The 12,635-nt window shown below is 34.9% G+C and overlaps 2 protein-coding genes across 2 annotated transcripts in view; one reads left to right on the top strand and one right to left on the bottom strand.

Annotated features, from left to right (window-relative positions):
• NEGR1 (neuronal growth regulator 1) overlaps window positions 1-12,635 on the bottom strand; it is an 847,444-nt gene that overhangs the window by 673,914 nt on the left and 160,895 nt on the right. The gene's annotated exons all lie outside the window — the stretch shown is intronic.
• On the top strand, window positions 7,778-8,217 carry LOC131501945 (small ribosomal subunit protein eS7-like; the record flags this gene model as incomplete). Its single annotated transcript, XM_058712479.1, has 1 exon — window positions 7,778-8,217. A coding segment is annotated over one exon (396 nt), but the record flags the coding sequence as incomplete, so codon positions are not given.

The following is a 12,635-nucleotide window of genomic DNA, read 5'->3' as shown; positions in this document are numbered from 1 at the left end:
GCGTTAGGCTACTATTGACCTGACACTAACGTCAGGAGGGTCATCTACTTCTGGTTGACGGCAGGAACTAAAACCTTTGGAAAGCAAAACCACTAATAAAGGGGAACTACTGTACTAGGTCAAATATTTGAGACTTATTTTAAATTTTTAGGTAAAATAAAATTCTATAAAGTCTTGCCAGGGTTGTTTAGTTTTAATTTTTATTTTCTCTGAAAGTTTTACTGACTTTTGAAAGGTGGTACTTTGTTTTAAATTTCAGCTTTATTGAAGTATAATTGACAAATTTTTAATGAATTTAAAGTGTACAATGTGATGATTTGATATACATTGTATAAGGATTCCCACAATTGAGTTAATTAACACATCCATCACCTGAGAGGTCATATTTTATAAGGGTTAAGAGTTAAAAACTCTTAGACTGGGTTTGAAATCCACCATCATCACCCTCACCACCCACTAGCTAACAGATATTTGGAAGTTATCCAACCCATTTGTCTCAGTAAGGTGAGAGTTATAACACTACCTCTCTTTCTTAGGGTTGCTGTGAGGACTAACTGAGCAAAAATGAAAAAAAAAGCTGTATGTTTGATATCCACACAAGTATCATACAAATGCTAATGGTCAAACTATCCAGATTATTTAATAATATAGATTGCCAAGGGAAGAGCACCAAACTTTCTCTGCCCTGCCTCATTATTTTCCTCTATGGCACAGACCTCTGATGCTTCCAGGGTTCAGTTTAACCCATCAATTTCCTTTTCAAAGATATCTTAAATGGCTTCATAGAAAAAAAAGAGATCAACTAGGCCTTGATTGAGTTCGAAAACTTTAACCACCAAAGAGAAATTGTGTACTATTTTCTTTTGCACCCAAAGTTTTCCCATTTCATGCTTTACAAAAGGTCTAGAAAGTGGGGAGAATCTTACATGCTTTGGTTCAGAGATAACAGGAGTTTCAGACTATTTCACTAGTATTAGAGAATGCCTTGACTAAAAGGGTCATGAAATTGAACAAGCCTCTTTGCATTGAATATTGACCTTATGAGTTGACCCATTCTTAGTCCTAGCCTCCAAACTCTGATTATACTCCTCTTAGTATTTGTCTGTGTTGTAGAGTCAAATGTGACTTCCAGACTTTAAATGCTGCTGCACAGCAACTGTCTTGTAAAATGGTAGATGAGTTAATCTTTTAACAAGAAGAACAAAAATGTGGAATACTTACTTTCAAAAAATCTATCTATGACCATGACACATCAAACAGATATGTAGACCTGGATTGATCATATCTCTAGACCATAATGGTTTATTGTTCAGTTTAGGCTGAAGAGTGGCCAAGAAGAAGGACGGAGAACTGAAACGATACAATCCACTGCTCCTGTGGGAAACACTGTTAGAAACGGTCATACTCTTCTGGCCTATGTTCAACAGTACAGAGGACAGGCCTACTTTTCTTTCCCTCTGCTATATACTGGGGCCAGTTTAAAAATCATACATTCTAGCTCCATAAATACTTATTTCTAAGAGATAAAACAGATTGCTCATAAGAATTACTTCCAGACTTTTCTGTGCACACCAATCTAAAGCTATTCACCTCATAATTCTGCCCGATTCCAACCAATTATATATTTTGCAAGACCTATCTTCAAATCACCCAGTGCAGACACTAAAACCTTAAATAACCTTTTCTGATTTTCCTCTTTGGAGTATCTACTAAGAACCTATGGAAGCAATATTCTCCTTTACTAAATTAAATCTATTTGTCTTAGCACTGCTTGATCAGCAAGTTTTTCTAGTAGCTTTTGGGAAGTCTACAATGATACCTAATAATAACAGATAAATTGCAAGTAAAACAGAGAGTTATATCAGAAGATTTATTCTGATTGTGGCTCATTACAAGTCACAGGATAACTTTTTTCTTTCTCCTCTGCCAACCTAACATGTAACCTTCTTTTAGGGCTATACAATTTTCTCCAAGTTTCACATTTGTGTTAAAATTAAGCTTCTGTGGGTGAAGTAGCCTTTTCCCTTAGAAGTACACAACAAAAAAATAAACAAATAAAACTAAGTAGAATGAAAATCTCCTGATTTTGACTAAGGTTACTAAAGGATTTCATTTTCAAATTAGTAATGTAAGATTTATAATTTAATCTTATGATTATTTTCAAGTGTTTCAAGTTCTTATTCATCTCAGTAATGTTATCTTTGTTTTTAAAAAATATATTATTTTCATTAAAGTTTATTCTGAACTAGAAAAATCACAATTATTACAGAATGTCTTTAATTTTATTTTCAATTTTATGTTTTAAAGTTTCATAGGGTATTTTTCAGGAATTTAGGACTATTTTGAACAGTGAACATTCATAGTATTTTTCTATTCCTTGTTATTTCTCACTCTGACAGATTTTAAAATTCTGCATAAGAGCAAAGATGATTTTATTTCACATAATAGTTGCTTCCCTAACCTTAAATGCATTGATTATATATGTAAGTATATTTTATTTCTTAAATATGGGGGAGACACTAAAAAATCTATGTCTTGTTCACCACTTAGGAATTGTAAGTTTTGGAGATTGTGATTTTTTTTCTTCTTAAATGGAAAATGTTTCAAGAAAATAAATTAACATATATGTAAACAGATGGTAGCCTTAGACCTGTTGGTTTCCTAGCTGGATGATATGAAAATATTATAAAACAAATTAAATTATTTACACTCATGAATTTTCTTCTTTAGTGAGGCACATTTAATGACTTACCATTCACACCGGGCCTGTTTAGTAAACTTCCTAAAAACTTTTCTCCTCATGGAGCCAATATTTTATTTGTTTTGCAGAGTTACTTGGCCCTTCTTCATACACATTATAACTTTTATTTTCTCACCAACTTAATGCTTGCTGCTATGGTTGGTATCTAAGCTGGTTTACAGATGATAAAATAAAACTTAGATTTTTTTTTTTTAAGAATTATTGTTTTTAGGTAATCTCTGCACGCAATATGGGGCTCAGACTCCTAACCCAGAGATTAAGAGTCATATGCTTTATTGACTAAGCCAGCCAGACACCCCTTTGATGTTATTTTTTATATGATACACACAAATTCATTTTCGTATTCTGTCAATAGTTCATAAAATACCTGCGGTTGCTATAACTTTAAGTAAATAAGAAATTTGAACATCTTTCTATAAGCATAATACTCTGGAATTGGATCGTAAGTGGCAAGTGTTCTTATATAATACTATTTGACCATCTAAATATAAATAAAAAGTAAATATATAAATAATGATCTTGGAATTGCCAACATGATATTTAAATACTATGATTCCCAAAATAAAATGATTTAATTTGATTCTACAGGCTAAAATAACTCTTTAAAATACAGTTAAATGTTCTGCCTGATTGATTCTCAGTTTCTAAGGAATAAAGAGACAAGAGTGGAATTGTAGGTCCCAGGCGTGTAACTAGAAACCAAATCAATACTTAATTTTAAAACATCCACAAGGAAAGTTTTAGAAATATAACATAAACTTTCTATACTAGTTCCTGAAGAGAAAAACACATATATGGACGACCTTGCTTTTACTTAAAATTGATTTTATCTGATTCCAATACTTCCTCCTCTTTTATTATTACAATCACACAAAACCATTAACTCATTATATCTCTACTCATAAAAAGGAGCCAGCACAAGGTCTTGTTAACCACATATTCATCCAGTGTGTGCAGAGCTCAAAGTTTGGGTGCCTTTCTAGAACCTAGTCACTTTAGTACACAGTTAAACTGGACTTAATTGTGATCACGTTAATTTCAAGGGCAATTTATCGATATGCTCCAGTTGTGGAAGTAGTATGGGCTGGTTTCCATCATCTACACACATAAATAGCGCTGAGTTATTGTCTATTATTTACAATTATCTGTTGTGTGTTTCATATGATATGGAACTTCATCAGCTGAGGGCAAAATAAGTTAAGACTTAGACACTAAATTTTTGCAGTTATATTCATATTGTATGCTTTCATTAGACTGCTCAGGCTGCCACAGCAAAATACTACAGAATGGGTGACTCAAACAACAGAATTTACTTATCTCATGGTTTTAGAGGCTGGAAGTCCATGATCAAGGTGCTAGAAAATTCAGTTTCTAGTGAGAGCTCTCTTCCTGGCTTGCAGAAAACACCTTCTCTATGGCGCCCTCAATGGTCTTTCCTCTGTATGCCAACATCATTGGACCAGAGATCCATTCTCATGACTTAACCCAACCCTAATTGCCTCCTGGAGGCCCCATCTCCAAATACCAGCACACTGGGGGGGGGGGGGGGGCGGGGTAGAGGTCAGGGCTTCAATAATGAATTTGGGTTAGAGACAATTCATTCCATCACAATACTTAAGCACAACTTACGCACTTGACTCTCCCTCCTCTCCCATAAAACATCTTAAAGAACAAAAATCAGTAGAAAGCATCTGTATGGTTGAGTTTCAACAAAAACAGAAATAAATGAAATAAAAACCTAAGATCCATCAAAATAAAAACTTGCTGAACAATAAACATGGACACTCAAGAATTTTCCAGCAGGGAAAGAAGTATCCAGCTGCAGCAGTTCCTTAGACGTTTATGATAAAATACTTGACATGAAAAAAGTAAAGGAACACTTTTAAAATAATTGCTAACTGGTAAATTTTGAATGTACTAACTGCATCAAACTAAGCTTGGGACTTTAAAATCCAAATTAGTAAATCCCTACTTGTGCTTCAGGGTGAAGTTCTGAAGAAAATAAAATAAGCTCAAGCAGGATTCCAGGGCAGTTTTAAGAATTTTTCATTTTCAAGAAGTAATGAGAAAAGGAAAATATAGATTATTTCTGAAGGCTCAAAGAAAAAGAGATATACTTCATTCAGAATGATGAACAACGTAACTGAAAGCTTTGTTTCAGATTCTTCCAGAAACAGCAAACTGCTTCTTTCAAACAGCAAAGAACTAGCAATGTTGACTATGGCTACAGAAGTAAGGAGACTGAACGCATTCCTAAAGTAAGGATTCATTAAAATAAATGCTAGATGTCATATTAGAAATAGCTAAAATTTTTACAGTTGGTTTTCATTCTCTTTTTGTATTAAGTGATTAACTGAGGTTTAACAACATAAGATGGCTATTTTAAATAGGTGAGGTCTTTACATATGTTTCAATAACTATCTGTCCATCATTCCTCCATGTCTTATCTATTCCTAAGGTTCACACCGTAACTGCTCTGCTGACCCTGCAACTCTAATAAGCAACATTTGATCCTGACAACAGTCAGGAGAAACAGGCTATCCTAGAGAAAAATAAAGACACATTTAGGTTACTCAACAACTTTCAATCAAGTGTGCCTTACAGAGAATGCTACAGCCAATTCAAGAAAGAAGCATACTTGTAAAAAGTTTTATTAGCATGATGAAAAAATTTTGTGTAAGTAATATGATGAGTTAGATGACATAGTTGGTATTTCAATCTCCCCCTGTCTCCCCACTTTCCCGTTCATACAATTCAATTATGCTCTAAAAAATTCAGAAGCCTTATGGTAAAAAATCTCCGTGGTCTTTATGAGTGTGACCTTCAAAATTAAAATGCTAAATTGAAAATGTGTCAATTTGCATAAGTATTGCAGTCTTGCTATTTTACAAGAAACTCAGCTATAGGCAATATCCTATGCTATAACTGTGACCTTGCACCTATAAAATGGGAGAGAATAGCATTTAAGCTCAATGAACTACTCACATTTGGAAGATACTAAAAACAGCCTAAGTCTGTAAACATGGTAGCTATATAACTTTCTGCTAATGAGGTTGTAACTGAGAAGCTCTTAAAGTAAGGTTTTTTTAGCTGAATACTTACTAAAGCAAACCGAAGTGTCACATCTCATTATGTAACAAAGAAATAAAATATTATGTACATATACACGTATATATACATATATATGCACACATATACTTTTATATATATATTTCAATATTACGAATATATTTACATTGGCCTATATACTAATTTACCTAATTATTTCTCATTTTATTGCTGAAGCAATAGTACAGACCGTCAAATGAATCCACATCTCAGTAAATACTAGAATAATTTAAAAGGCAAGCCACTTCAGCAGCATACTATATGAAATAATTCATTTTATTTTATTTTTTAAGTTTATTTCTTTTGAGAGAGAGAGAGGGAAGGGCAGAAAGAGAGAGAGAGGGGCGCCTGGGTGGCTCAGTCAGTTAAGCGGCCGACTTCGGCTCAGGTCATGATCTTGCGGTCCGTGAGTTCAAGCCCCGTGTCGGGCTCTGTGCTGACAGCTCAGAGCCTGGAGCCTGTTTCAGATTCTGTGTCTCCCTCTCTCTCTGCTCCTCCCTTGTTCATGCTCTGTCTCTCTCTGTCTCAAAAATAAATAAACGTTAAAAAAAAAAAAAGAAAGAAAGAGAGAGAGAGAGAGAGAGAGAGAGAGAGAGAGAATCCCAAGCAGGCTCCACACTGTTGGTTCAGAGCCCAACATAGGGCTCGATCTGGTGAGCTGAAATCAAAAAGTTGGACACTTAACCAACTGAGCCACACAGGCACACCATGAAATAATTTTTTAAGAAAAAATCTGCTGTTTGCTGAATGGCAACTGCTTTAAACCATAACACAATGAATAGGTTAGGGATAAAGGTATACAACATAAGCAGTAACTCTTTAACCCTTCCTTGTTCTTGTGGACTGTTCACTATTGCTTGCACCCATTTTACCTATTTATCTTTCTTTCTTCCTCTCTTTCTTTTTCTTTCTTTTCTTTTTTTCTTTCTTCCTTCCTTCCTTTCTTTCTTTCTTTCTCTTTCTTTCTTTCTTTCTTTCTTTCTTTCTTTCTTTCTTTCTTTCTTTCTTTCTTTCTTCCTCTTTTGTCTTCCTATTAAAAGTGCTTTCCTTTAAATATACAACATTACACCATGTATTCTGTTATTTGCTAACAGAATGAAATACAGTTGTGTAAATAGTTCCACTGAACATGGATACTTGCTGTTAAGGTATTAACACTCCATGAGCTTATTTATCGCTTTGTATTATGCTGCACTGAGTCTACTTGAATAAAGAGCAAATGAAGAAATTTTTAAGACATATGGCCTTCATTTCTTCTTGGGTCCAATCCCCCTTTCCGAATATGGTATATTGACAGAGCATATTTAATGGCTTCACCAAAAAAAATTCACTGTAGAAGCAAAATACAGATTTTATGTTCTGCTTCCCACCAAATCCTTTATGCTTTATTGATGGAGAAAATCTTCCTCTGCTCATGGATGAAATACTCCGCATGATTCCTGACTTTTCTTCTCACTCATGGATAAGACAGTCATGGGTCCCCCTCCCCACTTACTAAGAATGGTAAATCTCATATACTAATCATGAGCTAGATTTGATTTAGTGTTAAGTTGCCAACTTCCTCGATTCAGACCCTGCTTCAAGCTGGAATTTCTACAGTGGGATATGAGAGAGTGATTAGTTTCTCTCTATTTATAGTTTCTCTGGTTTATAGTTTTCATTTTCCTTCCTTTCCTTAAGAACCTTTGACTCAGCTCCAGCAGGGAGGTGCTACTCTTAAGAACCTTTGTCTGACTCAGCCCTGGCAGGGAGGTGGATTGTGGAGAGGAGTGACAATGAAATAGGAAACTCTTAGGGGACTATTTTTTTTTTTTATTTAATGTTTATTAACTTTTGAGAGAGAGAGAGAGAGAGAGAGAGAGACAAAGACAGAGAAGGAGCAGGGGAGGGGCAGAGAGAGAAGGAGACACAGAATCTGAAGCAATCTGGTCTTTCCAGAAAATCCAAGTCCGGGTAGTGTGTGAGCTGGAGAAAAAGTTCAGTGGGAAGCACGTGGTCTTTATTGCTCAGAGGAGAATTCTGCCTAAGCCAGCTCGAAAAAGCCATACAAAAAATCAGCAAAAGCGTCCCAGAAACTGCACTTTGACCGCCGTGCACGACGCGATCCTGGAGGACTTGGTTTTCCCAAGCGAGATTATGGGCAAGAGAATCCGTGTGAAACTGGACAGCAGCCGGCTCATAAAGGTTCACTTGGATAAAGCACAGCAGAACAATGTGGAACACAAGGTGGAAACCTTCTCGGGTGTCTATAAGAAGCTCACGGGCAAGGATGTTAACTTTGAGTTCCCAGAGTTTCAATTGTAGACAAAATGATTAAATAAAACATTGACATTAAAAAAAAAAAAAAAGAGCTGAAACCCACGAACTGCAGATCACTACCTGCACCAAAGCCCCTCCAAGGGACTACTTTTAAGTTAGGTTACCCTCTCTACATCTAGGAGGTGATTATAAGTCAACAGGAAATGATGCTGTAAGGATGAAATTGTAAGTTAATTAAAAAAATACATTAAATCAGAAATAGCTTTTAAAAAGGTGATATACTGGTGCATTTGAGTGGCTCAGTCAGTTAAGTGTCTGATTCCTGATTTCAGCTCAGGTAATGATCTTGATCATGACATTCAATGTTGAATGTTTTGAAGATGATGCCTGGGCATATGTGGTGATTATGAAGTCACCATCATTACTTGAGTGGATCCTGAGAAACTTAACAGAAGACCATGGGAGAGGAGAAGGAAAAAAAAAAAGTTAGAGAGGGAGAGAGCCAAACCATAAGAGACTCTGAAACAACCGAGAATAAACTGAGGGTGAGGGTTGATGGGAGGTAGGAGGGAGGGAACGTGGGTGATGGGCATTGAGGAGGGCACCTGTTGGGATGAGCACTGGGTGTTGTATGGAAACTAATTTGACAATAAATTTCATATTTAAAAAAAATAGAACAATTTCAAAACAAGGCAGTAGTCTGACTATAAGGAGTGAGTGATAAGAAAACTCTGGCAGAAGACACAGAGTATTTTATTAAGGATATTTAAAGTGAGGGGCACCTGGGTGGCTCAGTCGGTTAAGCGTCCGACTTCGGCTCAGGTCATGATCTCACAGTTTGTGGGTTCGAGCCCCGCATCAGGCTCTGTGCTGACAGCTCAGAGCCTGGAGGCTATCTCTCTCTCTCTCTGCCCCTCCCCTGTCACACTCTGTCTGCGTCTCTCTCAAAAATAAATAAACATTAAAAAAAGGATATTTAAAGTGAAAGAAAAATCAACAGAAAAAGAAAAATAACTTTAGGGACTAGCAGAGTCCCTTAGGATGTGGAAAACTTGAAGATTATTTCTAAGCATGGAGAGGTAAATACAGATACACAGGTAATGATGACAGAAGAGGATTAGGGCATGAATGAAGTTATGGATAGGAAAAAGCAAAGTAGGGGGTTCCTGGGTGGTTCAGTTAGTTCAGCATCTGGCCCTTGGTTTTGGCGGAGGTCATGATCTCACAGTTCATGAGTTCGAGCCCTGCACTGGGCTCTGTGCTGACAGCACAGAGCTTCCATGGGATTCTCTCTCTCTCCCTCTCTCTCTGCCCCTCACCTGTTCTCTCTCTCTCTCTCTCTCTCTCTCTCTCTCATAAATAAATAAATAAACAAACAAACAAACAAACTTATTTAAAAAAAAAAACAGGAGTAATGATAGAGGTGGATGTTTCATAGGTAAGAAAAGGGGAAGTTCAAATTGAAGGTCTTTAAGTTAGTAGAGAAAATTTCTTTCATAACTGAAAAGAAAGGGTAGTGTTAAGGTTGCTGAGACTAAAAGATTTTTGGAAACGTTGAATGGAAAACAAAATGGAAGATCCATAAAAGATGCCAGATGACTGTGAGAACTTACATACAACTAAGATAAATATAAATTTGTCCTTGAAAAAGTAGGATCTAAACTTAATTTTTGGACAACTTTTCTAAAGTTATTGCATTTGCATGAAGAAAATGTAAAGGTAAGTACTAGCTAATACACTGAGTTTAAGCTATAAGAAAGCATTAATAGTAAAGTCAGAGATCATTTAAGAAAGGTAACCATAGCATTGAGTCAAAAAGACTCATTACTTACAAATAATATCAGAAACTTACTAGACAAAAGGGACAGGAGTTTGAACTCAGTGCAGATTTGAAAATTCACAGTTAGGTTTCCCTGCTACACTGTTCTGTAGGCTGAAAAGCTGAGATGCATTGGAGCACTCCAATTCAATTTGAGAAAGCAGTGACCCAGGCATATGCAATGTGAAAATTTCACTGTCCACTTCCCCAAAGTTCTTTGCTTATAGGCATGCCTCATTATGTAGGAAAAGTTCAGTAGATATTGCTAACTATGTTAGTTTAAGTTACTCATATTAAATTTCAGATGTTCGTTCTCAATCCCAACTATGAAATAGGGAAGCTGGAAAAGAAAAAAAATGGGCTTGAATAATAAGGTTTTGATTTCTAGGATGATTGGATTTAGACTCTAAAATGACAGGTTATAAATTTCTTCCCATTGCTTTGAATGGAAAACTAAAATAAAAATATGACTAAGGAAGACAGCAATGCATTTAGAATAAGAAACTCATCAAACTTTTCGACAAAGAAGGATTGAATGACCGAGAGCAATGGTCGTAGAGATTAATTTACTACTTTGAGGTCCTAAATATTGGATAAATCTTTAGACACAATTGTGAATGAAGTATCTATTAGGATTCAGTATTATCGGTGTTCCCTCTCTATCAAAATCAAAAGTGTCATTAAAGTATAGCTATAAATACAGGTTTGGATATATGAAATTTTCTTGTTTCCTGTCATGGTAAGAGATATTCAGCTGCTTTGTAACAACCTAGGAAAATTCAAATTATAAAAGGTTCAAGCTTGATTTATACTGCTTCTTCAATAAACCATTTTTTCAGATAAGAAAATTTCTCTTCTTACTAAGTCTATATACAATGATTTGAATCAAATATCATTAAGGTGGGAATAATCACACATCTTAAAAGCTGGTTACAATGAATCATCTGATTGAAGAACTACTTTGCAATATCATAGGGAGGAAATTAACTTACATTAAGAATATTATAAATTGTATTACATGAAATTACCACACTAAAGATTTGTGAAACCATACTTATAAATAGAATGATCTACTCCAAAAAATTATGTCTTACATATATTTTAGCAAATCTAACCACTAGAGAACAAAGCTTTGCTTTGGGAAACAAAACAAAGCAAGACAAAACAGTACTGAATAATATTAAAAAAATGGTCTAGGAAAAGTATGGTAGATGCATAAATGCAATTTTTAGAGAAACTTTTTACATTAAATTTTAAAATATGTTAAACACTTTTACCTACTTAAACAACAGTTTGATATGTTTCCTTTGGCTGGGTTTCTAGTCTCATTTAAAGAAAAGATAATTTTAGCATTTTAGGCAAAAAGATGTCATATCTATTGTGCTTTGGACTTAAAAATATTTATTTATTCATAGCATCTCTAAAATTTTCTTTTCTAAAGCTATTTTGCTTTGTTTATTTAAATACATAATTGTATCAACAGAATCTTCAATTACACGCATACACACACACACACACACACACACACACACACATATTGGTTCATCTAATGCTTGTTTCATATACATATACCATCATTCTTCCAATCTAGCAAAATATATTGGGCTGAGTCTTTATCCTATTTCGTCTTTTTTTTTTTTTTGAAATCTGGTTCAGTCTGCTATTATAATTCCAATGATTGTTTAAGTGCACCAGAGATTTCTAGAAAAGAAAGAACAATTTTCACTAAAGACCAAAATTTTGAGGGACAAAATATGAAATTTATAGCCAAACAATTGTTAGTACATCTTAATGAGTAGTTAAAAAAAACTGAATGGATTATCAAAAATAATATTTTTTAAATCATCTTGTATTTCCATTTCATGCACTCTCACACCCATGAGATCAGACTTTTGTTGCAAGGAGATTCTGAAAGATTTTCTCCTTTGTATAACTAATCATTGTGTTAATTCTTTACTTAACTATGTTGATATTCTCACCTAAATTCATCGGAGGCATTCTCAGTCAGACCCTCCTTCTAGTTGTAATTTTTCATATTTTGTCTCACATTTGATTGAGTACTTTCAGATGGATACCATTACACAGGCAAATAGACATATGTGCAATGTGCTTAACCATTCTAAATGTAGATAAATAATACATTATTTATAATTTGTAAGACTAGAGTCTGAGGGTATATCAAGACAACTCAGTATGATTCATTTCACCTTACAAGTTTTAATGAAAGGAGTGTACCATATCATCACAATGATATAAGTCTTGCTTATAAAGAGTAGATGATAATTTAGAGAAAATGCTTTATACAATTAAAGAATATCTGAGGAGTTGTATGTCAAGGAAAGCATAATTGTAGGAGGTTAGAACTAGAATAGACTTTAGAAAAAAATAGATATTGCAACCTCTTTAGGAATTCTGAGAGCTGTCCAAAGACTCGCAGAGGCAGATAATGGCAAAACTGAGACCATGAACCAAGCCTCCTAGTTCTTAATGAACTGCCCTTCTCTGTGCTTCCTTCTAACCTTCTGTGTTGGGTATCAAATTTAATCCAGTGTATGTCATAGGTAAGCAGCTATATCTAGCCCTTTTTTAGATCACTTTTTCCTCCCACTGAAAACACAACTATACTTAACAGATTCTAACATTAAAGTCTTCTTTCTCCTGCTTGCCATGAACCAGTAACATCCCAGG

Source organism: Neofelis nebulosa, chromosome 2 (assembly GCF_028018385.1).
Source record: "Neofelis nebulosa isolate mNeoNeb1 chromosome 2, mNeoNeb1.pri, whole genome shotgun sequence".
NCBI classification, from domain to species: Eukaryota; Metazoa; Chordata; class Mammalia; order Carnivora; family Felidae; genus Neofelis; species Neofelis nebulosa.
Note: the sequence above shows the minus strand (reverse complement) of the source record. Positions and strands in the feature narration are given on the sequence as shown.